Source organism: Lepeophtheirus salmonis, chromosome 6 (assembly GCF_016086655.4).
Source record: "Lepeophtheirus salmonis chromosome 6, UVic_Lsal_1.4, whole genome shotgun sequence".
NCBI classification, from domain to species: Eukaryota; Metazoa; Arthropoda; class Copepoda; order Siphonostomatoida; family Caligidae; genus Lepeophtheirus; species Lepeophtheirus salmonis.
Genome location: NC_052136.2, coordinates 29,770,017 through 29,797,830, shown reverse-complemented (window position 1 = coordinate 29,797,830; position 27,814 = coordinate 29,770,017). Strand labels below are relative to the sequence as shown.

Below are 27,814 nucleotides of genomic sequence, written 5' to 3'. Positions count from 1 at the left end.
TGATAAAATCAATAAAACATTAGGATAAAGTATAATAAAACAATATCATAAAATCTAATGAAATAATATGATAAAATGAAATTATATAATGTGGTGTGGAATTAAAGTAGATGTGGATTATTTTTTTTAAAGTCTCTTAAAACCACAAACTAAAAACGTTCTTCTCACCTCTTCGGGGAGGCTGTTCCATATCCATATAGTTCGATTAAAAAAACTATGTTGGAGGTAATTAGTATTTGCCTATGGCTGAAATAAGTAAAAATCGGAAGACAACCTCGTGCGAGTGCTAAATTTTATATTAGAAGATGTCAGCACTCCAAGATCCTTAAAGACACCCATGTTCTTCATCTATCCAAGATCAATAGCACCACCTCGAAAATTCATAAAAGAGCTCTTCTCAAGATTTATAGGAATTTTTAATCAGTCACTCCACCTTAGAAATTATCTGAGGTCATGTTTGGCCTCCTTTTCTGAGTGGCAAACAAAGTTTGTTTTGTCAGCATGCCTACATACTTTGGATCTGAGGTTTTCTTTCACACAGGTCATTAATATAGACAGAGAAGAGGTATGTCCAAGGACACTACCCTGAGGTACAGAGGATGGGACACCATTTGAAGCTGATCCAATGCCGTTTATTAGAGCTTGCTGTTCTCGATTTCTGAGCCAAGATGAAATTCACTGCAATAGCTCACTCCCAATCTTAATACAATATAGTTTGTGTTCGAGCCTACCATGCAGCACCTTGTCGAACGCTTAGCTGAATTCAAAGTATAAAACATATGTATTCAGTGAGGAGTCCCTACTTCGAGCGACATCATCCCAGAATGATAACAGGTTTGTAACACAAGACCTTCCACCTCGGAATCCATGTTGTCAAATTATGTTCGTCAAAAAAATTTCTCAATTCAGAATTGATTAGCTTCTCAATTAGTCGAGAGCTTGTGATGGAAATTGGTCGGTAATTACGAACATCCTTAAGGCTTCTTTTTTTGTGTATTGGGATAATATTGACGCATTTCCAGTCAGACGGCACAACTCCCTCCTGCATCGACTTGTTGAATATCATTATAAGAGGGAAGTAAATAGCATAACTAAGCTTCTTCAAGAAGAAAACACAAATACCATTTGGACCCGACCAGAAAGAACTATTGACAATTGCTTTTAGGACAACTGATTCTGCAAAGAAAATCTTGAATAGGCGAGGACAGTTATCTGGGAGTGGTTAATCAATGTAGAGGGAGTCTCAGAATCTGTTGAGTAAACTGAGTGAAAGAAGTTGCTAAAAAGATTTGCAATGATATGATCATCGGTCATTTGAGTACCGTCATCCAATTCAAATTCGTTAAAAGCTTCAAATTTACGTCTACTCGAAGACACCAGGAGTTTAAAATCATTTTGGAGACCTTTTATAATTTTCTAAGTTTTGAGGACATGGGAATTTTTTGTATTGCCACCAGGCTTTTCTTTTCTTCCTTGCTAATAAGATGATGCTCCGATTAGTCTATGGTGATCTCTTATAATTATGAGATTTTATATTGGGAATATACTTATCACTAAGGGAGTGAAGTATATCACGAAATGTAGACCACATATCCTCGACACCTGGTACCATGTTCGTGGAGATATTCGGGGCAGAGAAGAGTGAACCCTAGTCAATGGATAACAAGCTTGTTTGGATTGCTATGTAATTGGCGTATTTAGAATCTAGAGTGTAGATGGGTGATTCGTGTGGCTTTTTCAACTTGACGATGTAATCAGCATCAATAACAATGGGGTAGTGATCTGAGTGGGACACCTCCTTCATGACCTCGGTCTTAATATTACATGATGAATTAGAGAGGACATGATCTAATATGTTTCCTTTGATTTGAATTCTGATCTTCTTTCCTCCGGTTCTTTAACTCTATAGTATAATATTTTGGCATACAATTTTGTATAGATGATTAATATCAATTTCATTTGTTAAACGATAATTGAAAAATTTAATTTTGAATTTTTTTTGTATACACAGGGTGGACAAGGTAAATCTGAAATAATTTTAAAGGCAAGTTAGACTTGTATAGGTTACATGATAAAATTTTAATACTTGCTACAATTTAAATGTGTAAGCTATCGAATTTAATAAGAAGGTTTTTTTGAGTATCTCATCGTTCTAGCGTGGAAAAAGTAAGAAGAATTTCCATCATAAAAGCTCGCCGCGGGGACACTCTACTCAGGAGATAATTTCCTTCTTCAAATATCCATAATCAACAGTTTATGAGATGATTAAGGCCTTTGATGAGGAGGGAAAGACTGAGAGAGCAGCTCATTCAACAAGATCTGATAAAATCCGGACTAAAAGGTTCATAGCTAGCTTGAAACGATCAATTGACACTCAGCCAGACACGCCAATTTCTAAGGTGGCCATGGACGAAAAGGTGAGCAAAGTGACCATCAAAAATGCCATCAGGATTGACCTGGGTTACTTGTCGAGGGTCAGAGCCTAAAAGCATCTGCTAACAGAGCAGAATCAGGCAGACTGAATCAGAAACGGTAAAATTCTTATACACCAAATGAAATTCAAAGGTGGTTGCGTGCGTTTTATTGACACCAACCATAGCTGTAGAAACGATAGATGGATCTGTCGGACCCTGATGAGGTCCAACCCTCCATTCTATTGGCCAGCCAGAGGCCCGGACCTCAACCCATATGATTTTTACAGGTAGGGCATGGTGGAGAGGATCACTTGCAATAATAATCATCCCCAATTGCGGCCTTGAAGGCCCCCATCGTCAATACAATGAAGGACCTGGATCTACACGAGGTAGCAAGTGCATGCAAGGCATTCACGCGCCGTGTAGAGATCGTGATCGAGAACGAAGGCATGCCTTAGTAATATTCATTTTACATTTAATGTGGCTTTTAAATGAATAAAAAATAATCTTTCTATCTCTTATGCAAGTATCATAATTAGTCATTAAAGTTATTCCGGATTTACTTTGTCTAGCCTGTAGGTGTAAATTTTTGAAGAAAAAAATTGAACACCTGTGGACTCCCGGATTTTATCAAATTGTAAATTTGATTTTTTTTTCTAAAAATAAATATTTTAAATATATAATATACATATATGTGGACGCTCCTGATAACCCAAATTGTATTTTATATATTTAAGATTAGGAATCGGAAATTTTTACGACAATTGCTTCGGAATCGGTATTGGGATTTTTTATAATGGTCCCATCACTAGTAACAAAGTGCCCACGATTCAGTAAAATATTTATTTTGTTCTTATAACTATGTATATACATATAGTACCAAAAAACCTTCACAGTTTTTTTTATCTGCAAAAATCATTAATCTATGGATATTAATGTTGTCATAATTTGAAACATTTTGAACATCAATGAGAACAGGATGGATTGTGACAAAATGTCATAATAAGAAAAAACGATTCAGTCTTTAATTTTTCTAACTAAAAAAAAATATATATATATTTTTTCCAAGACTCTCACGATCATTAATAAAGTGCATTCCACATCATGACAATTATAATTAAATATCAATGGCAAATCTTGTTCCTTCCTTTGTACTTTTATAAAGATGGAGAGGATATTGAGTGAATGAGTATTTAAAGTATTTGGCTTGTTTTTAATTTAAGAGAAAATGCATGGATATTAATTGATAAGAACATGGGAATTGTTAGGATTCTAGACAGTCACAGAAGGCTGATTGTACATAAATATGTTTGTAGTTTTGAAGGACAAGTTTGAATCTCTGAATAAAAAACATTAGATATACATTTCAAGATATTTTCCAATGACTTTTAAACATCTGTTGATTTATTGAATAATTATGACATAAGAGTAAATTTTTTTATTCGATATATTTAACGAATTATAACTCCATTAAATGCTTCAATTATTTTCAAAAATCTGTCACAGTTTTTTGTACCCACAAAAAGCATCAATGTATATAGTTTGTTTATTTTTGTCCGAAGTTTCAAAAGGGTAATGAAACTACTTTGATAGAAATTGCTGATGTGCATCACTGTAAAAACAATCTTGTTTGTAGAGGAGAATGATGAAATATAAGTCTTTATTCATTGGATAAACAAATATAGTCTCTGTTAAGGTTTTTTTAAATTTTCATTCTATTTTTTAACATAAATTATATCTAAATTAATTAAATTTAGGATTGTTATTGTCATTAATACTTTAAAAACCTTTACTAGTTTTTCGTATGAGATGCAAGGATCAGTCTTCTAAGAGGATAAACTGAACTAAAGTAATTAATAATACTGATTAAATGTTGACAATTAATTTTATATATGAGTAGTTTTACTTGCTTATAAAGTTGGAAATAACATTAAAATAGTTTGTTTATTCTTTGTTTAGACTTGGAGCTGTCGTCCTTTCCCTCTTGTTGCTTTTGTAACCACAATGGCGTCGATAGCTCTTTTTTAAGGGATAAAAACCCCAAGTGTTAATAAATTACCCCCCAAACCATGCATATATTGATACAGGGTACATGGAAAGTCATGTTAATGGTTTATGAAAATACTAATGATATAACTAATGACATATTTTACTTATAATTATAGACATAGGCAACAAAAGTTCCAAAAGCATGTGACATAACTTTGATTCGAAATAGTCACTGTTAGCCTTGGCCACAGCCAAAAGTCTCTCAGGAAAGGACTTAAATGCTGCATGCACCATGTCCACGGGCATTGAGTCCCAGGCAGTCACTGGGTTGGCATTCCGGTCGTCCAAATTATTTCTTGAGGTCACACAGGTTATACTCTCAAGCATGGACCACATGGATTAATCCATGACGCTTAGGTCGGGCTGGAGGGAGTCTACTGTCTTTTCCCAGAGCCACTCAAATTGGCCTCAGACCACCTCTGCGTCTCTTTGGATGTGTGGAAGGGGGCACCATACTATCGGAAGGTCTATGGCTCATTCTGGAAGTTGTGTTTGGCCAGGGAACAAGACCTTCCTCCAGGATGGTGCTGATGTACTCCTTGGTGTTGATCTTCATCCCGGACGGCACAAGCACCAAGGGGAACTTTCCTGTCACAGCCAATCAAGCAGGGCTGCAGAGTCGGAGTCATGGAGGCGGACTTAGTGACATTTTTGGTGGAGTAGGAGTCAGAAGTCAGAAAAATTGTACCAACTCTGACTCCGGCTATAAAAAATCTTATAATTTATGTAAACAAAACTTATGCATAATCTAAAGCTTATATTGAGTATTCGTAAAGTTATTTTCGAAATATTTATAACTTATAGGTATTAATTAGTGAAACTTCTTAAGTTAACTCATTTATAAGTTTACTTCACAAATTTTAAACGTGTTCTATAGTCCATGCAATCACAATTCCCAAACACTTCTAAAATCTAAATTATTATAGTGGGTAAAGCCTAGCCACTAACCGTGCTAGTACCTTAATTAGATTTGTAAATAGTCATTGACTCCATGGCAATCCACCTCACCTTTTTTGGCCAAGAATCTGATCATTTTGGGGGTTAAAAGCCTGTTTTACAATGAAAATCTTCTCATGACTGAACACAATGTTGTTCAGCTTCTGAAAAATGGCATTTCTCCTCTTAATCTTTTAGGCTTGACCTTGCCTGACAGGTGCTGTTGCCGTTTCAATTTGTAGGGATAGACCCCAAGGTAATCTTGGATAAGGTATTTCATTATTGTTTCACCCATGTTGAAATCCTTGGCCATCTAGTTGAGGTGGTTAATCGTGTGATTTTTTTGCAATCCTTGCCTTAACGACTTTGGGTGTCCTTTTTGACCTCGGTGTACTCGATCTGGGTATGCCCTTGATTTAATCTCCTCGTACCTCTCTATGGTTCTCTTGATGAGCATGGGGTTGAGCTCCAGGCTTTTCAGGTTCCTGAAGATGGTTGGTCGAGATTTGCCCTTCAGGTACTCCTAGATTATTGCCTCTCTCTTGGCTTCCATTGTGGTTAAGAAAACTGTTATTTTATTATAAAATATTTGTTTTGATCTAGTTTCGATCCAACTAGAGTTTAATCATAAAATATATCGCAACTTCCGATTTAATTATATTATATAAAGTTAATTTAACAGGACTTTCTGTGCACCCTGTATAATAAATAATATAGTTGTGTTCATAATTTTTTGAGCTAAACCTTAAATGATAAAAGATAGCATCGCTCCTGATCACACATATAACATGGATACTGGGACCCCAACAAACATCATCTCTAGAAAGACAGATAAGAAGGAGATGGAATATAAGAATGGAAAAACTTAATACTTATGTCTTTGCTTTCGTCATCTTTATTTGTTACCACAAAATCCATACCATAATCTCGTAAGTCTAAGCAGCAAATTACGGAACTCAGAATTATGTGCTGAAATTTGAGACACTTAATTTATCCATGAATTTGAGCTTGTGTACCAAAAATCATCCAAACCTGAGAGTGTCGGATGACATTTTTTATTTATTTTGGTCGATTTGACATAGAATGGCCCTAATGACATCGGATAATGCATTCAATAAATGGTTAGTGGTGTTGAAAGAAATTCCAAAGCCTCCATATTTTTTTTTTTTTGTAGGGACTTACAAAATTATTCGATTTCCAGAATAAAAAGTGAATGTGACGCAGGGCACCCTTGCCTGCAGCTTCTCTTGACATTGATTGTTTCACTGGATTGACCCAATAGTGGATGATCTATTATAAAGCAAAGCTAGAACCTGATTAAAGAAGCGTTTTGGGAGAAACTTTTTAACAGACCGAAGAATATGTTTTGTGTTTTAAGGAATCAAACCACTTATGAAAGTCTATAGGGACCTGAAGCTTTATTGCTCCTGAAATTATATTTTATATAGTTTTAAAAAAAAATTGCTGTAAAAACGGAAATCTGACAATTGTCTTTTCGTATTTTTGGGAAATTATATCGTTGTACGCTAAGTATATTTTCGAACTGTTGATGGAAATATTTCAGAATATCGGATGTCTCTACAAGAACTCTGTTCTCTAATTTAATTTTTTGAACTCTGACGGTCGATTGAGAGTTCTTAAGAACAGAATTTCTTCTCTTGACAATTGCATCATTTTTTTTTTTTTTTTTTTTGCGTTTTCTTTCCATTTCTTCCTGAGAATTTTCTTCTTGTCAGAGATTCTGTATGTCCTCGGTATATAAAAGATGAAATATCTATAAAAATACCTTTAAAAAGGCATCAATATTTCAATTTAACAATGTCACTTCTCTTTTTTTTTACTATATAAAACATGATTGTTGAAGTATGGATTTTATAGTTAAGTAAACTTGAGAAAATACTAGATGTGCGGGAGGTTTATAAAATAATTTTAGTCTGTATCCAAGAGTTTTTCTAAATTCATTGTGTTCAACGATCTATTTATGTACTTTGAACTGACGATTTTGTGGCATGGATTGAAGTTATACTTGTATTATTTCATAGTTAGAAAAAGGTTCTCCATCAGATAACATGATTTTCTAGTGTTTTTGGATATACATACTTGCAACAATAGAGTTAGGTCTATTCTTGAAGTCTGAGGACCACTCCTCCAATAGTAATAGTCATCAGGACTTAGTATCTTGATTGAATCTACTAAATTAAGCTCTTGTACAAGCTTGAGTAGGAAAAATATGCTAGAATAACCAATTTTTTTAACAATGGCTACGTTCATGTCTCCTATAAAATACTGGGCCTGGGTCACTTTTTATATTTTTCAACATTAACTAGTAAAAGGCATGAGACTTTTTATTGGGTCCAGAAACATTAGGTAAAATAATCTCCAAGCCATTAATTGTTATATTTATTCCATATCATTGTCTTTTTCCTCAATATTCCTTAAATGAAGAATAGGAATCGACTTATCTAGAAATGAAGCCGAGGATACCTCTCGAGTAACCATGTCAAGCAAAAAGTATTCATAGTTTCGTGGGAGACAAAGTGTAAAGTGTACACTGATTGTAACATGTAGATGAAACTTCACTTACGAAGTCAGGGTTAAGTTTAATTAGTATTTTCATTAATGCATGCCTCTTTTTTCGATCCAGCCGCCTTTTGTGTTCAACGAAGTATTTTGAGACTGTCCATGATTTAAAGGTTTAATTCCTAAGGAACTTTCTGATAGATTTTTTATTACAACTAATATTGAGATTTTTTTATTTATTCCTAAATTTTCTTTGAATTCAGCAAGTCCAGAGGGAGTATTTTTTTTCAAAATTTTATTGCATAGTCGATAAATATATTTTTTAGTTATACCCAAATTGGTCAGGTACAACCACAGGGTATAATGAGTATACCTAACTTTTTTTCTTAAATTTTCTAGATTATTTTATTATTACAAATTAATTCTATCCAAGTGTAATTGATGGTTATGTTTTGTTATGGAAATATGAAACATTTTAAATGTTCATCCAATTACTTGGGACAAGTCTCCAAACGCAAAAATAAACCCATAAAATCCTATCCTCGGTTTCTTTTTCAAATTACTTCATAACGGTTCATGTACATAGCATATAAAATGTAACTGTAATTTTAAATGATGTTTTTTTATACGAACGTTAATTTTTATTTTTGTACATCTAAATATTTATGTATAAAAACCTTGCGGTTGGGGAAAAAAAATGTAGATCAATGGAAAATTACGGCAGAAATACTTTAGTTTAAGATTTGGTACCTTTAAATCAAAAGGTATGATTAATATAATTAACATGAAGTGAAAAAATTTCAGTTTTGTATCATATTGTTACCATGACTCTCCATAAAACATGAAATTACTGCACAATCAAAAAAATTTACACCTTATTTGGTGGATTTTGTCTACTTCTTTTCTCGTAATCGGTGCTTTGAAGATGATTGGTTGAATTTGAATTATCTATTGTTAAACAGTCAACAATGAGGAATTAGAAAACCTTCCAACTGATTTAGAATTTTTTTTTTTTTTAAAGAAAGGTTGCGATTTAAAATATAACTGGGATAAAGATAAGGAGCATTCATAAACCACTCGACCACATAGAGAGGGAGATCAACTTAAAGCCCTTAATTATGTGTCTACGTCTCAGGAAACATGAAATATAAAATAGAACGTTTTCTAATTAAAATAAAACTACTTTTTTAAAAAGGCCATAAAATGGGTTTAGCCTTATCTAAAATAAAATAAAACATGTTTTTGTTTTATTTAAACTCGTGGTTCTATAGAGGGATTGAAATACATGATATGAAACTCTATTTGTTATTCATCTTGCAACTTGTGAGTAATGAATAAACTTTAAATAAATGAAACAGAAAATATATTTCTACAACAATGAGAAAATTAGCTCCTTTGTACCAATGTGAGTTTACGTCACTGTACTCATATACATATATCATTAATCACAACGCATGGTGCTTATATAAGTAATATATACTTTATTTAATAGTTTAATATATCCAAGTACATACCTTTACATTAGGATACATAATATATTCAAAATATTGACAAGACCATTTATAAAATAATAAAAATTCTGACTTAATATAAAAACGCATGTATAAATGAATGCAACTAATGGCAAAAAGTATGATTAAAAAATAATTTAATGCAAAAAAAGTCCATTGTATGTAGTTACTTAAATACTGTCCACACATTTAGGAGAAACTAGACTTTTCAAAACGAATGGATCGTGGTGGGCCAAAAGGCTCTCGTGGATAAGGTGGATGATTTGTATAGGAAAACGTTTGGAATTTCTTTGCTTTTCCTTGGGGAGAGAAGTAGTCCCTTGATGTATAAGAATGTTGATCCTCATTACTAATGGAAGAAGTAGGAAATTGATCATGAATGTGATCTTGAGAAAACTCTGAGAAAGCGTTTGGAAAATTGGAAATAAATTCATGAGAAAATCCTCGGGTTGAATCATCAAATTTTCTTTGCACAATCTGAGGTGCAGGCCGAATTTGGAAACGAGGAGCCTCATGATCATCTATTCTTGGTTGCATTTGCTGTTGAGAATCTTCTTTGAGTTCGTGCATCAACTCAAGAAACTCTGAGTCACTGATGATACCTTGTTTATAAAGTCGTAGAACTGACAAAAGACAATCAAGCTCCTCGTCATTCATGATTAATAAGGGTTGCTTCATTTTTAAAGTATTCATTATGGTTGTACGAGTGGATAATGGTTTGAGCGTCTGTGTGGGAAATATACCAAAGCTATCTGCTTTATTTATTTTTGATGATGATAATGTTGTTGTTGATTTGTAGCGGAGATCATCAGAGTTTATGGGACTCATTTTGAGTGGAGAAAGAGTTGGAAAGTTTAATTGATCAGGGATAAATTCTTCAACTTCAGAAAGAATTGATGGAAGGGCTGTGGAGGAAAATATACCACTCTGTTTTTTTATGGATCCAATTGATGGAGTGGTGGAATCAAAAAAGAAAGATTCGGTTGTATCCGTAATTTGTTTTAGTGTGCTAGTTAAATAATCAAAATCAATTAAACTAGACTCCGTTGTTTCATATACAAATGGCGTGGAAACTGATATTGGTTGTCCAGTTGTTGTTTCTAAAACATCTATGTTCGAAGTCAAAGAATGTTGTGTGATCTGAGAAATTTCGTCAATAGGATTTATTGAAGTTTCTTCAAAACTATTTTCTCTTACTGACGGAGAAGAAACATACTTTGTTGTAGTTATAATTGTTTCAAAGTCTGTGTCTAAAATATGTAGTGAACTTGTAGTCGTATACAACAGAGATGGAAACAATTCGTCAGGAGACTGCGTTGTCTCAACCTGAATTTCTGCTAATTCAGAATCAAAAGATGTTGTCGTTTCAGAAAGCGTATTTTTTGATGGATAAAAGTCTTGTTTTGAACTCTCCGTGGTTGTTTGTTCTGAAGACCCTTGGCTTGTTTCTATATTATTATCAAAAGGAACTTGATTACTCGATGTCGTGGTTTGTTGAAAAGCTTTGCGATAATCGAATATGTTCGATGTAGTTGAGTGACTGTAATTCAAGTCTTCTGGGTTGCTTTTACTTGTGATAAATTCAATATTTCGGTTCAAATTTGATATGTTTGGTCTTTCTGTTGTTTCAAAGAAAGAGTTAAGATCAAATTCTTCGTAATCGAACTTGGGATCATCAATGTCAACATTTTCGAATTTAATTTCTTTTTGAAGTGGTTCCTTGTTTTTTTTAGCACCAACTACAATTGGAATTTTACCAATATTTGTGACCTCAACAGGAAGTAAACCACTGTTAATTAATTCTTCGATCAATTCCTTATGCGATAGGGTACCACCTTTTATAAATTGAATAAGAGTAGAAAGGAATGTTGTTGGAGCAATTGTCAGGGGCTCGAGTTCAGGAGGCCTCTGAGTTGTAGTTGGTAATTTTATTTGAGGGGCCGAAACAGATAAATTAACATTTTTAAGAGTATTCGCAATTAAAGTAGAAAATGATTCTCCAACAGCCTCTGGATCTCTTTGAGTTAGTTCTATAAGCTCTTGGATTGTCTTTTCTTTATCATTTAATGTGTCATACTCGAAAATCCCAGATAAAAGTTCTGCCATTCCTTCAGGATTTTTAATAGACATGATGCTCAATATTTGACCTAGTCCTCTGCTTCCATAATTTTTCAATATAGTTTTCAAAGGCTCTGGTAAAACCACATTTTTACCCTCAATGATTCTTTTGCTCTTGGACTGTAAGAGATTGGCTTTGGCTCGAAGTGCATTACTTCTCATGATGGCTTCAACAATTGTACCTCTTCTTTTGTTTGTCGAGGAGTTCAGTAAATTTCTAAGCTCCAGAACGTCTAAATTGATATCTGGGCCAAGGAAGCTGATTAGGTCCACAATTTCATCTTCAATCAACTGTAGTTGATCCACAGAAATGTCTGAAAGGAAATGGTGAAGGAAATTAATTTAATGAAGCAAAAAAGAAAAGAAAAAGAGTATGGATTAGATTTATTAGTTGATAACCTAGAATTTATTAATAGCCATAACCTGATGGTAGTAGGGATATTTTAGTTGTACTGAACTTCACTGTGTGCTTACCCTTCAATTTTGCATGCAATTTATTCAAAATGTGACTGTGCTTTTTAAGAGGAATAGATGCATTGTTTGATGAATTAGTTGTTTCATTCAAATCTATCAATTTTGTTTCCATATCAACTCTTTGAGTGTTATTGCTTTTTGCTATAGGATTGATATTAGGGGCTAAATTATGATGTGTTGTGGTCGTAACTGGATTCGATAAATCTTTATTTTGAGAATTGTCTTCCGCTTTTTTAGTTTCCAAGATAAAATGAGATCCACTCCTTGGTGAAGAATTATCTATCAGAGAAGTGTTATTGGTATTAAGTATATCATAGAAGCTTCTTTCTTGAACTTGATCTACAAAAGCTGCATTCCTATTTCTAATTAAATAATTAAAATTGGGCTTTGTGGTCGTTTCACTACTCCGAGTATCCGATAAATTATTTCCATTTCCTTTTATTTGAGACGCATTTGAGTGTGTTGGATCATTAATGAATGTGGATATAGAGAACTTTACTATTCCATTGTCCAAAACTAAACTAGAATTAGGACGCTCAGTCTCCAATTCAAAGTCTATATCATCGAAGTTGGGATCTATCATGATGCTATCTAGAGTAGAGAATGCAAGGGGCTCATCTGAGTCAAGATATATTTTTTTATTTTGTGTAGGTTTTTGAAATGTAATAGGTTCAGTTTCTCCACTCGGTAAAAAAATGTCCGTTAACATCTTCAAAGGTTCTTCATTAGAAAGGAATGGCTTGTTTGTAGTTATTATGTTGTTTGTTCTTGATGATTGTGGAGTTTCTGTAGCAGAATGGATTTTCTGATTGATTTTTATTGCTTTTAATTCTTTTAGGAACAATGTAGTTGTTTCAATGGAGGTGTTTTCGTCATCCAAATTGGATAAATCATTTAAAGAAGTTGTTACTTCTTCGCTACCTATATTTAGAACCTTTATTCCCTTCCTAAGTAGATCTGTAGGAGGATTGACCAATCTTTCATCAACTATTTCAATATCTGTTTTGGAAGTTGTTTTTACATCAAAGTTTCCATTTTCATGTACCGAAATGAAAGTAGTTGTTGATGCATCCAATCCTGGGACTGGTGTTGTTGATTCAACAACACCAGAGTTGTTATCACTAAGCAATTGAGAATCATTATATAGCTCTTTTTTTGCCGGAATAACAGTTTCAAGCTCATAGATAGTATTTTCTGTAAATGCGTCAACTGGGTGGGTGGGATATGAAGTCGAAGTTTCCCATATAGGTTCCTTAGTCAATTCCTCATTAGAAAAGGTTATGGATTCATCCTCCTCGCTATGTATTCTTGTAGTTGTGTCACCTTTATCAAGATTGATGACAGACCTTAGATCTATGAACAAAGTTTTAGTTGAATCATTTTCCTCGGATGGTTTCTTCATTGGATCTAAATTATGAATTGTTCTATCAACATTTAAACCATTATTGATGCTAGCAATTGATGAATTAGTTTGAGTGTTAAGTGTAACATTATTTGGAGTTTGACTACCTTGATAAATAGTTGAGTGACTAGGATTGGAGATAAAAGTTGGAGAAGAAGGAAAATCTTTCATTTTTTCTGACACAGTTTTAATAAAATCTACAGAATTATGTATCTTTTCAGATAGAGTGGATTTGGTATCATTCTGAATCTTAGGTGGAACAATCTGAGATTGTTCTAGAAAGGACTGAGAAGGAAATGATGTTTCTATTGATTTTGAGATATTCAAAGAAGAGTCATGCGTATTGTTCATTCGATTCAATATTGAACTACCTTCTTGATTTGTTGCTGGGAATATAGTTTCTTGATGTTTCGGAAATGTTGTGTATAAACGAGTTGTTGGAGATATATCCTTTGATTGGCTAATACTGGCACTTTTATTAAATTTAACGTGAAAATTTGTTAATTCATTAATAGGTCCTTGGGTTGTGTGTTCAAATGCATTTGCAATTATATTTTCGTCCTGTTTAGTCACAGGATTATTTTCGTATTGATCTGTAACCGTTGTTGTTTCGATAAAATTAACATCAAAATTAATATTTGTTGTTGACTTCTCCTCAAATGCATCGGTAGTTATATTTTTGTTTTGTAGAATCGCTGTATTCTTTTGACTAAAAAATAGTTGGCCGTTTGTGGTAGTTTCAATAAAATTAACATCAAAATTGGATGGTCCATTAATATTTGTAGTGGTTGCCTCCTCAAATACATCTATAAGTATATTCTCATCTGGTTTAATCACTATATTTTCTCCATTTTGATTCGCAAATTGTTCACTGTTCGTAGTTGTTTCGATGAAATTAACATCAGAATTGGATGGTTCATTAATATTTGTTGGAGTTGTCTGCTCATATTCATTGGTAGTTAAAGCTTCGTCTTGTTGACTCGAAGTATTTTCTTCGTTTCGATTCTCAAATCCTTGAATATTTGTTGCAGTCTCAATAGAATTAACATCAGATTTGGATGACTCATCAATATTTGTAACAGTTGTGTGATCAGTTGTATTGATATTTTCCTCTTGTTGAAATACGGTATTATCTTCATAAATCTCCAAAAATTGTTGTCGGTTAGTTGTAGTTTCTAGAAGTGTGTCATCAAAATTGGCGTGTTCATTTATATTTGTGGAGGGGGTATGCTCAAATGTATTTACTACACTGTTTTCCCCATGTTTTATATCAATATTTTTTTCAATTTTACTTGCTAATTGTTGACTATTTGTTGTAGTTTCAATATATTTGGCATCAAAATTGGTTTGTACATTAATATGTGTAGTAGCCGTATGATCAAATGTATGGTTGATAATATTTTCATCTTTTTGAACTTGATTATTTCTTTCATTTTGAACTTGATTATTTCCTTCATTTTGATTAAAAGGATCAACTGTGGTAATTGATTCTTCAGGTCTTCGTATATTATAATCGATATCTTCATTTTCTCCAATTTCAGAATCTTTTGGCGCTTGACCTGGAAATATTTGCTCATTTTTAGCCCTCAACGGCTTATCAAAGTATTCATTTGGAAATTCGGTCTCATCCGGTTTGATCTTCTGCTCATGCCCACTTCCATTTGAAAATACATTTTCATGCCTACTTATTTCAGATTTGTTTTCATATTTCCTATGAACCATGGTTTTGTTTTCCTGTATTTTGGAGATAGTATCTTCCTTATTTGGTGACGAGTTTTCGGGTACAAAAGTGTCTTCTCTTACACTTTCTGTAGAAAAATCAGGAATAACAATATTCGACATAGTTGTTGTGGCTTCATTTAACGGAAAATATGAATTATCTATTGTAGTTCTAAATTCCGTATCTTGGTCATTTTTTACTCTGAGAGGATTTAGATTCTTACGAACAAATGGATCTGGGCTATTAGTGACAGGGACTTTAAGGCTTTCAAAGAGATTCATGTGAGTAAATGTGGTGTGAGGTTTAGAGATGGTGGGTCTACTTGTGGTGGTTGTTGTGATATCTGGAATTGAAAGATTAATGCAAGGCAACTAGCAAGGAATTGTGCAAGAAAAAAATGAAAAGATTTCCTAAATTGAACTTCAAAAGTAATAAAAAAAACTTAGTACATGCCCTCAGTAAGTTGTGTACCTCTATTTTTCCGTAACGCTTCATCCTCTAGTCCCAAACTATAGAGTAAGCGATCACCAGAAAACATCTTCCTTTGATCTTTAAGTGATGAGAATCCATTCCTTCTCTTTAACTTGGTACCAAATTTAAGAGAACGACGGGATCCTTTGGGTCGGCGGGATCTTCTAATTACAGGAGAGAAGATGATTTTTGATCGATCATCGTTAAAAAATACTTTGGGTACGAGGGAGGAACTCTTTGAGATTGGTGTCGTATGAACCAATGGTTCCGCTGATGGAACTCTCTAAACAATTAATTATAAATTAAAATCAAGTCTTTATTTTTTTATATTATATAAATGTGATTACTTCGGTCGTTTGCTTATCATTGAGAGTTTGAAATCCTTTTGGTTCATTTTCCTCTTCTCTTCGACCTCCTAATCAAGGTTAAAAGATCATGAATATTATGTACATATGTAGACTATTATTATAATTAGATAATGAATGTCATTTAAATCAAATATTTAGGGATCTAGAAATACATATGTTCATACATATTTTGATATGATTAAAAATCAAGGATGAAGTTAAACAACCTTCAGATTTTCTCTAATATAGATACTTTTATCCACTATGTTTTCAACATCTGGAAATAGGTATATAAATAAGGAGAATAGTACGTAATCGTAAAATTTGATTCCACATTTTTGTTTTCAATAATTATTAGTTATTATAGACTCTGCAATTAAAATTAAATAAGAGTTTCTTCATATTATGTATTGTGTACCTACTATTTGTTCAATAAGCGCATTTTAGCATCTGTTTATTTGTAGAACTATTAGAATCCCTTAGAGTTTTGACGAAATAAAAATGAACAATAATTATATATATCATTCTTTCAATTTTGAAATGAGAGTAATACAACAATTACATATATCCTGAAAAGAAATTATTATTATACATACTTCCTTAAATAAGGCTTTAAAACAGAGTAGTGAAACACAGACCACGTGATCAACATTTATACAAAGTAATTATGTTAGCGACACTTTTGAATATTTCTCAATAATTAACGATGCTCGTTACTTTTACGTTGAAATTTGACTTTTTTTAATTTAAAAAATGTAACATTTATTACTATAAAATGGATTAAACGGTTGTTTTGTGTTGGAATAATAATGGAATTAGGGTATTGCCTCGTATTATGCATGTTCTTCAATCCATGAGTCTTTTCTAGTATGAATAATGCAAGATGTCTCGTGATAATTCATAACGGAGAAGAGATAAGCACTTCTTTGAAACGAATTGTTGCCGAGTAAGTTTATTTTTGTTCTTCTTAGTTTCCTAATTTTGTCTCTACTTCAAATTCATTACATAGTGAAATTTGTTTGGTGGTCGTATATAAATTTTGGGGGCATAATTCCATTACTTTTCCAAGATAAAACAACCATTGAATATGTTTTATACTAATATATCTTACTAGACTTCGGATTTTTGATCGATTTTTTAGCCAAAATGAGCAAAAAAATGCTAAAATTTTGAAAAATAAGCACCCAAATATCAAGATTGAGAATTGTATTTAAAGATAAATACAGTTTTATAAAGGTAACTGAAAGTACATAAGTACTTTTAATCATATTAAAAAACCGTTCAACGTCCACAATAGAAGTTGGAACAATTTTGAAGTTGGTGAGATCTTCAGGAGCCTTGTTAGACGGAGGCATCTCCTCATGATCACCACCAATGACGATACGTTCAATCTTTTACATAAATGGAAGTCCAGGACCTCCAAATTTCGCAGAAAAGTATTTCTCCTTTGTTGCAGGAGTCAAAGTGGATTATTCAACAGTCAATTTTTGGCCAAATTTTCCCTTCCTCTAATTGGTTTGTGTCAGAATCGGGCTCCCTCACATCCTAAATCTACACGATACATACTTTGATTAACAAAATTTAAACGGAAAATATAACGTTTATAAGTCTCTTTTATTTATATATTAAGACGAAATGTTCTAAAGGCAAAAGTACCTAGCGCCATAACTAACTACTCAATTGCCACGAATTCAGATTGTCAACCGGATTAACAAAGTAAACTCTGCAAAGAGAAGAAAAAGTTGCATATGGCATACGAAAACGACAAAAAAAAATAAAGTGGTATCATAAAAAGCGACATCTTACCTAGCAATAAAGATATATCTACGATACTGGATCTCCTCAAGCTAACAGACTCGTTTCTTTACTTTGTTTTAAAGTTTTTCTTCTCTTGAACATGTTTTCATTGGTATGTTTGATCGTGTACCTTATGGTGTATGGGATGTTTAAATGTTGCAGTATAATTTTTAAATTACGAATGTTGGTATATCACTAAAAATGCCTATAGTGTGCACGTTTCCTTCTTATTAACATAGTTAATTAAAAATAAATGTTTGCAAGAGTTTCATGGTTCAAATTTGAGGCATGCATAACCTATGTAGGTATGCTTATATAAACATGATATATAAATAACTATTTATCCAAATTGACCTTAGAATTGAGATAAGAATAATTACTGCTTACCAATTATCATGACGAGGGCTAATTGATTTTTGTGACACATATGGGTCAAGGATCATGGAGGTGGATTTCATTCCATGGTATTTGGACGTATAGAAACGCATGGAATTTCTTCCCAGAGAAATAATTCATAATTAACAGCAATATCTACTGTTGTAGTGATTTTTAGTTCAGTTGTAAGGGACTATTGATGCATTTAAAAGGATATTATAATATAAACTTATTGTATTGGAACAAGTTCTTGCAGTCCCATAACTTCATAAAAATATTCGCAAAAAACAAAAAGCCTGAGTTAGTCCATTCTAAATTAACGAGTTTATATTAAATGTATAAAGTTCTTGTATCTATTAACACTGTTGTCAAATGATTTTTTTTAGTTTTGAGCGCTATAAAAATGTTTCCAGTAGCTTTTTTTAAGTCTAATATTTCACTTCAAAATGGTATGCATTGAATGACATTGTTATTTTCTATTAAAAGAAATAGTTCATGACATTTTTGTGTTATCTTTTTATTTCAAAAAATATCAAACATACCCATACCATTTTTTATATCCGACAGTTCCATAACCAGTCTCATATCCAAGGAGGGAACTGGGCCGTGACTACAATTTGTCTTTGATGGTTGTCATTTTTATTTATTTACTTTTTTGATCACTTTTTTTTTATAAAAGTCCAAAATTTGAATTTATTTTGTGTCTTTTAAAACAGACAATTTATTAAACATTTATGTTATAATTACACCCCTGGTCTGGGGTAACATTTAACAATGAACGATTGTTACGTAAAATAATTTAGAATGTAATCAAAATTCTGGAGGTTTTAGTAGAATATAAGCTAGCATCCCTTCCCCTACCGTAGTCATGGTATTTGTACCAAAACTTGACAAACATATTAGTATTGACTGGATCAGTAGGGTGAATTCGTAGTACGGACACACACATTGTGCCTCGAATAGTCCATTACATCTGTGGAACCAATTATCGGGACTGTTTGAGTATAGCTATATTATATAAGTACATATATTAAGGATTCATATAATCTAATGAAGGCAAATCGAAATACATCCTTTTCGGAGATTAATCACAACTATTAATTAAACATGAAGACGAAAAAGGGTTAGATAAATAATATATAATTACATATAAATGCATAATATATTGTTCCTTAATAAACAATGAATTAGTCATGCACTTTACTAAATAATTTTGAGATATTTACATTAGAGTGAAGTAAATAACTTAATTACAACTTCCTCATAAATTAGTTTGAGCTCTGTTTCTATGAGTATTATTTTATGATTACGATCATTATAAATTAATAGATGCAAATGCAACAGCCCAAAAATAGGATATATATAGCTCACAAGATACTCATAATTAGCCATGATGAAGATATAAAGTCATTAAAAATATTACAAGAAGAGATAAATACATACATAACTATATTTATAATTGTATTTAATTTGCAAACTTCATTTACAAATTAAAGTTCCATGCTCTGTCTCATTAGAGGAATCATGTGCGAAATATAAAATTGTTGTTGTTAAATTTAATTACAGGTAGTGGCATGTCCGTTTGAGGAACTCTAGCCATACGCTGTTCTTGAGCAAGTTCCTCAAAATTATAAACTCTACCTATCAATGTGTGATTTTTATTGTAGATCACAATCTTTTCCTCACATAAAGAAAGTAAAAGTGGTTCATAGTCATTTGGTAATTACTTAGCCAATCCTTCATTTAATAGGAGGAAATTGTTAGCGAGAGTTAATTTGACTTTAACTATTCGACGTTCAGAGTATTAATAGGGAAAACGAGAATTTTTATTTTTGTAGAAATTTCACATGAATTACATAAGAGAAGGATCGGAACAAGATAAAATACTTTACTGTGTGCTATACATTAGTCGTTATAGCGTTCCTTTCTTCTTTTCTATAAGCCGAAGGGAATGTTATGACGACTAATGTATAACAGGCAATAAAATATTTTATATTATTCCTACCTTTTTCTTGTACAATCCATGATCTTGTCACACTTCATTACATTTATTGTAATTCACAACCTAAACTCCAAACAAAATCAGAGTACAAGGTCCAAAATCATTTGGTTGTTTGACAACTCTTCCTAACTATGGAGTTATATACAATAATTTGTAGTAATTGCTCAAAGCATAGCAAAATATATTATAATTCAAGCAATCAACGTTGAAAAGACTGATAAGGGTAAAATAAGTAGAAATATCGACAGCTGCCAATAAAAATACAGTGTAAACTTTTGTGTGAGTAATCCCGAGGTAAATAGACAAAACAACAGCAACTTAAATTTAAATTATTATTTATCTGTGAAAAATTACATAATATTAAATACTAAATATTCCATAGTTGGGAAACATTTGCTGATCAACAACTGATTGAAGGACATGGTTTATTCATCTTTTACTAAGTGGAAAGGTTGAGATAAGAGACTATTATATATAAATTTGTGTTTTGTACTGAGTTGCCAGGCTTAATGATTTCAATTTCTTTAGCCTCTATGATCAAAATAAAGATATAAGTTACAAAATAAATTATTAATTGTGTTACTTTTTACGAATTTTCAAAACTGTCTTATTAAAAGTACAATTTGAATATAAAGTATTTTTCATACACTGGAGTTATAAAAACACTTTTTTTTTTCATACTGTATTGCAATATAAATTATTATTATAATGAAAATGGATAAATAAGAGTAATAAAGTAACTCAAGGAAGTACTTTGATAACTTTTTAAATAGATAATACAAGGGTGTGATCGGTTTGTATATTAATTAAGCAGTTATTTTGTAAAAAGGAGATTTTCATTGAGTACTTATCAAAGTAAATTCGATCAAGATGAACAGAAATCAAGTAAATGCACTACTTCGTATATGATATGGCCTTATCAGAATGGCTACAAACTGTATAGAATCAAATGTACAATCAATCAAAAGAAGATGGACTTTACGAAGAAAATAAAGATATATTCAGCTATTTATTTTGAGTATTTTATGAGGAAAAAAAATATTATTTTATTTTCAAATATGATTATATATGTTATGTCTTTTAATAAATTATATTTAGATGATTTTTACAAAGATTCTCGTATTTATTATTTTATTTGTGCTGTATTCCATTGTGACGTAGCGTCAAACCACTATTATATAAACTATCACTGATAAATAGTCAGTAATACGTCAGTAGATTTATTAAAATTAATATTTAGCCTATTTTTTAGCTGTTTTTTGTTAAAACTAGATGACTTTTCAGCCAAAAAAGAAATACATCTAGCTGATTTTGCTTAAACCCACCTGGTAACACTGCACTTTAGAAAAAAAAAAGTGGAAGTTTTCCTATACAAGATAAATATCTTTATTTACCTCTTTATGACTTGAAATTATTCAATTATTACCTTTCAAATACATAAATAAGTTATCAAAACATTACTTCCTTCCTTGGGTATAATTGAAGGTATGAAGGTCGTAAGTACAAAGTATAACTACAAGAACTGTCTTGATGATTACAAAATGTTGTTTTTTATTGAAGACTTCAATGTCACACGTCGTTATTTTTCTAGAAAATTGTTTTACATAGTATATGTTGATTTTATACCACTCTAGCTCTAACTTTAATTAGTATAACTCGAATGTGCGCTTGTTGAGCAATTGATTAGTTTAAAAGGAATAATAGTCCCATATTTGAAAAGAAATGATTAATTACCAACAGATTTGGAGCAAGGTTGATAGAAATAAAAGGTTATACCATAGCGCGTATACGATTTATGTTTAACTTCCACCACGCTTTTTAATATTGACGTCATAGTGTATGAGTGGTTGCCTGTTTTGACAAAATCTGTCTTTCTTGCCCAAAAGTCGGTACGATACATCAAATTGAAAATTCTAGCAAGTCCGATGACACTAAGGTATAACCTTGCATTTCTATTAAAGTTGATGTGGAGTCATTTTCCTTTCTCTATTTGGAGGATGAAAAGTTGAAAGGTACAATAAATACCACATCATTGCAATTTTCAAATAATGAAGTGTTTTTCAAATTCTTTGCAAAACAAACACCTGAATTAAACTCCATTCAAAATCATGTAATCATAGTATTATAATAGAAGAGATCCTTTTTCTGCTGTTTATGATGTAAAGAGATTTTCTATAAATATTTTGTAGGGTCTGAATTGCTGATGTAGCAACTATTCCGTAAGAAAAACACTTCAGTCTATATACACATAATGATGTTATAAAAAACGTATACCCATCATCCATGCTTAAAATAAGGATTCATTTATTTTCATGTTCAACTACTTATATTATGTACCTCTTCCAGCCAATGAGTTCTACTACTGTGGAGATTTGTCTTATTCAAAAGTTTGGATGTTTACAAATCCATTCAAAAATGATCTATTAGATTTTAATTGACATATTCAATACTTTGCTCAATGCAATTTTTTTGACCAACTTTGAATATATATATATAACAATGTATAAAGTAATAAAGGTTTGTCTAATGAAACATTTGTTTTCATATGCTTCAAAAATATAAACAAAAAATGCAATGTAGCTATCTATGAGAAAGATATATAACTATTTCATAAGGTATAATTATGATGACTATTAGTGGCATCAGAACTATAGGGGCATTCCTCTCTCTGCACTTTTTAGGAAATTTTGCCTAAATAATTTTCAATGTCAAAATTTGAAAAATTTTGATTCATTTTTAAATTAAAAGAAGGTTATTCGTTCCAATTACTTTAAAATTTATCAAAAAAGTTTTTTTTCTCAAATATGGTACTTTATAAACAAAAAATGTTTTGTCAAAAAGCATTCCTCTCCCCCCTTCACAAAAAAAAAAAATAATGCGACCCTTATAATGTCATTAACCATTTGCAAATACATTCAACCACCGTTAATGACTATATATATACCATGAGTCTAACAGTATCAATAATGGAATTTGTAAATGGACTGAATAAATAATTGAAATCCAGGAGATGTTAAATATTCCATCAATCTTTATAACTAAAATAAAGTCATGTTTTTATAATATTACTGTGATATTTTTATTATATATATATCTATATACTGCGTACATCCCTATATACATACATATATAGTGAAGACACAAAGTATTTCCTTATCCAAAAGGGTGAACATCTATCAATGGTTTGTCTTTATTTCATCTCTAAGGTATTCCAATGTAATTATGATTACATTGGAATAGAGAAAAGGTTAAATCTATTCTGATTAAATATATAATTTAACTTAATAATACAATATTCAAATTATCACAAAATATGCGATAAACTTATTTCCTTTTTTTTAAGTAAATAAATGACAGAAATAAGTAAGGTAGATCGAAGACCGTTGCAACACTGTTTTGACTTAGACACACATTTAACACAACATAAATACATTTTTATCAAATATTTTGGTTACGACTGTTTAAATCTATTTGTAATAGTTTAAAAATCGAGTTTGAGTTAAAAATTAACATAATTAGACTAATAGATATTCATTGAGGAATATATTACTAAACTTATCAAGGTGTTGAATTATAAACTTTAGACAAGGTTGTGCCCGGTTCAGGTTTAGCGGCTCTATTGGTCCCGGTCTCGGTTCTTTCATTTCAAAGGTCTTGAGCTCGATTCAGTTTTATTGGTCTCGGTTCCTGTCTTCGGTCTTGGTTATTTTTATGCAGGCTCAGTTTGGTAACAGGCAATTAAAACAAGGGACGTCGCTAGAAAATTGGGGCCCAGGAATTTATATTAGATACAAATAGGTCCGCAAGCTACCTTATATGTAGAGTGCGTAGTGCCCCAATTCCAGAAGGGGCCCCGAAAACTAAGGTTGCTTCAGACAATGGTTTTAAAGTGGAGGAGCCGTGAGGGGAGGCATGTGGAGGGGTCAGGAAGATGTAGAATTGAGAATTGGTGTCAGTCTATACAAACAGAGTACACATGTTTCGTATGAAGGAAGTCTCAGTTAAAAATGTATTAGTGTAGGAGGGCCTTGGATTAGTAAAGTTTGGAAAACTCTGTATTAAGAAATATTATAGTTATCTTATTATAGAGGCCCCACAAGCTTAGTATTGGGCCTGGAACAATAATCTACCCCACCCCTTTCCTGTTTTATTTACACCATCTGATACCCAAAAACCAATTTCCATATGCATAAAAAGCCCTTAACCATTTGAAACTCAGATACAATTGTATCACCTTGGCAACGTAAAAAAAATTATTGGAAAACGCTGCAATTCCACAAATAAAAAATACTCCGAAAAATTGACTTATTGATTAAAGCTAATTTATTTTTATACTAAATACATATTGTATTTTCTTTATATATTCAATATTGGAACAAAAGCACAAGAACCGAGACCGATAGGCAATATATTGCGTCTCAGTTTGACTTTGTTGTTTCTGGTTCCAGCGGTTAAAGAGCGGAACGATTAGAGCCGCTAGACCGATAAGGACACAACCTTAAATTTAGACGATTAATGTATAATAAGATTTATTTACTAATCAACACGGTAAATCTGTAGGAGAAATTTCAAATCCTCTTCAGGACTTGCACTTGATAATAAATGTGCCTGCTGTGAAGTGTGTATCTATGAAATAGTAAACGATGAAAATTGCAGAACATGCTGCAACTGAATTGTTTGTATTGAGTCTTACAATATCTCTTCAATGAGTGAGTTTTCAATTTTGATAAGGTTATATCAACTCAAATAAAATTCATTGCAAAAACAATGAAAAACTGACTGCATTATTACAAAAAATGTTGATCCTTCAAAAAATTAATTGTACTCCTCAAAATCAGTTTTTATCTAATGTTCTAAGAAAAAGTTGACAAAAATATTTGATTTTTTTTTACAATATTAGTAATCATGTTATAAAAATTGGGATGCAAATTTTAAGACGAAAGATTTGTGCCAACTTTCCTTGGTCTCCCCTAAATATATCAACATATTGTGTAGGAATCATAAAACAGTGTTCTCTTTAGCCATGAAAATATTAACAGACATTTAAAAAATCCAGCAAGGATAAGATATTTTGTGGTAAATATGTAAAAAAAAAAAAAAAAAAAATATTTATTTCGGAGACATTTTCCATAATTACATAAATAAACAGGCGGTTAATCGACTATGATGACGTCATAAGAGGGAGTTAACAAAATTATTTCCAACCTTAACATTGATCCTTTCAACCCGTTTCAAATAAGGGGGGAGGGGGAGATGTATGTTAAATTACAGGTAGGAAGTTTAATCTTAGAGTATCCCTGACAAGTCCTTACTTGTCTTTAAAATCATAATGAATTGATTAAATATACATCCGAGTATAAATATCTTTCTTCAAAATATGCATTCAAGGAAAGAAGTAGATGAATGTATTGAACAAGCTTGCATTTAACAGAAAAAACCCTGAATTTTATATGAGTAAAATATTCCGATTGAGTCGGCAATTTTAACCTCCTTTCAAAGTTAAAATCCCAAATATGGGCATCATCCTAGTATTGATTTTTCATGCATACTTTAGAGGCAACTTGACATGATACACATCTATGGTGAACTTTGAGATTAGAAATTCAAATACAAGCCAAAATGATACTTTAAACTTTCGCTTTAAAATAGGATGTAAATTTTGAATTTATTGGAAGTCTAATAAAAATCCTTGAAAAGGAGGGTTCCCCTACTATTAAAACTCTTTGGGAGTCCATTTTATGTACAAACATATTTTGTGGTTATCATTTTTTAACATATATTTTCATACGAATACAGATGGTGAAGAAAGAGGGGTTACAGAAAATCATTAAATTCCAAGTATTGATGTAATTACTATGAAAAAATGTATATATTAATAGCTTTTAAAGTCCAGGGGTATTACTCCCATTCAAAATTGAAGACAACAAGCAGTAAGAATCTAAGAAAATAATTGCAGTGATAAAGAATAAGGAAAAACAAGTGGATGTCAATGAATAAAAAAAACATTAGCAAGAATGATAATACTTTGTTTTCTTTTATGTATTAATTTCTAAGCCAATTGTCTTCTTTTTTTATACTAAATTATGGTCACTCTAGAATATGTCCCCTTTGCTCCTCCTGCACATACAGTGTTTCACCGAATGAATGTGTCCTTTCTTCAGGGCCAACGCTGTGGCATTCGTTTGTGACAAACACATAGCTACATTCGTATAAATCATTCAGAAACATTCTTGTTCCATTTCAGAGTAGTAGGGACCGAAGGATATAAAATAACCTTTTTCAAATTAGAAGTACATAAAATCCATTATCATATTTTAACCAACTTATTTACGAAATAATTATCCTACCTAAATAAGGATCGACATGACAGTCCCTTCAATAGATAATAATGCATTTATCTGCATAAATGCATAGGTACATGCCTCAGGACTTTTCTAAATATCTCAAATCCCGTAAACAATTATGTAGACTACTCCTCTAATATACACAACATGATAATTTGTACATAGAAAAATAATTTACCTAACAAAATGGATGGATGTTTTCCGTCATGGAAGATATTATAATATGTGGAATAGACAGAGTCTTCAAAAGAAAAGAAACTTCTACCACTGGACAATGACTCCTTCGTTTCTTCCATGAGTCCGAATTGGAAGAATGAGGAAACCAGGAGTAGGCGCAATAAGTTATGTATTGTCGAATTGATCTTCATTTTTTTGTAATATAATATGTTACTATTTCTTTAAATATATATGTACTAAAAATCAATGCATGATAAAGTTGCCTTTCATCACAAGACACTACAAATTTAAAACTAAACATACTTTTGTTGTTGCTCTGTAAAAACGAATTATAATTCCGCCGAAAAGCGGCTTATGAATATGATTACTTCCAGCAGTAAATATATGTAATTAAAGTTTCTTTGGTATTCAAATGGTATTCTAAGATATTACGATGATGTATGTTGAATACACGCGCGTCATGACGCAGAATATTTTGAAGGAGTCGCTAATTATATGATCATTCGAATAGGAGGTTGTTATTATTGATAATTATTAACTCATATTTAAGACCCTAAATATGAAAGAGGGCCTTGAATGAGTTTTTCTCAATCCATCTATTCATTGGGTGGAAGGAAGGGACTTTATTCGAGTATCTTACAATGTACATAGACACATTTCTACTTGAATATAAGCCAATTATCTACAACTTCGAAAATTCTATCTATTTTTTTTTTTGCAAACAATACATCTGCATAAGTTACATCGGCCAAATATATTCTACTGCAAAAAAAACTATGACTTTTATTCTTTCATGTATATATAAATAAAAATAGATTTATTTTGAAGTCCCCAGAGCCAAAAGGACAACTACATGTACATATATACAACGTACCTATGAGTACATACATTTATTAACAACAAATAAAGCAATATAGTGTCATTTTTATGTGTAATTTTAGGAAAAACATAATATTGTGCTCTAGGTCCCTTGAAAGTTGAAACTCTATTGATGTAGTAAAAGATTTAAGCAGATACTTATTAGGTTCATACCATAGAGCTCCAGCGAGGTGACAAGATGTCCAAATGATTGAGATAAGAAATTAGCTAACAGAAAGGGTATAATATGACGTCTTATTTGTTTGTTATTCTTAGATTAATAACAATGGCCATTAGGG

At 31.8% G+C, this 27,814-nt stretch overlaps 1 protein-coding gene across 1 annotated transcript; it reads right to left on the bottom strand.

The window, feature by feature from the left end:
• Positions 1–9,380: 9,380 nt before the first annotated feature.
• Positions 9,381–26,952, bottom strand: LOC121120348 (uncharacterized). The gene is made up of 5 exons (XM_040715199.2): positions 26,659–26,952; positions 15,963–16,030; positions 15,616–15,898; positions 12,023–15,487; positions 9,381–11,862 (listed from the first exon to the last, which is right to left on the bottom strand). The coding sequence occupies exons 1-5, from the start codon at positions 26,846–26,848 to the stop codon at positions 9,620–9,622; spliced, it is 6,249 nt and encodes a 2,082-aa protein (XP_040571133.1). The 5' UTR covers positions 26,849–26,952; the 3' UTR covers positions 9,381–9,619.
• Positions 26,953–27,814: the final 862 nt, after the last annotated feature.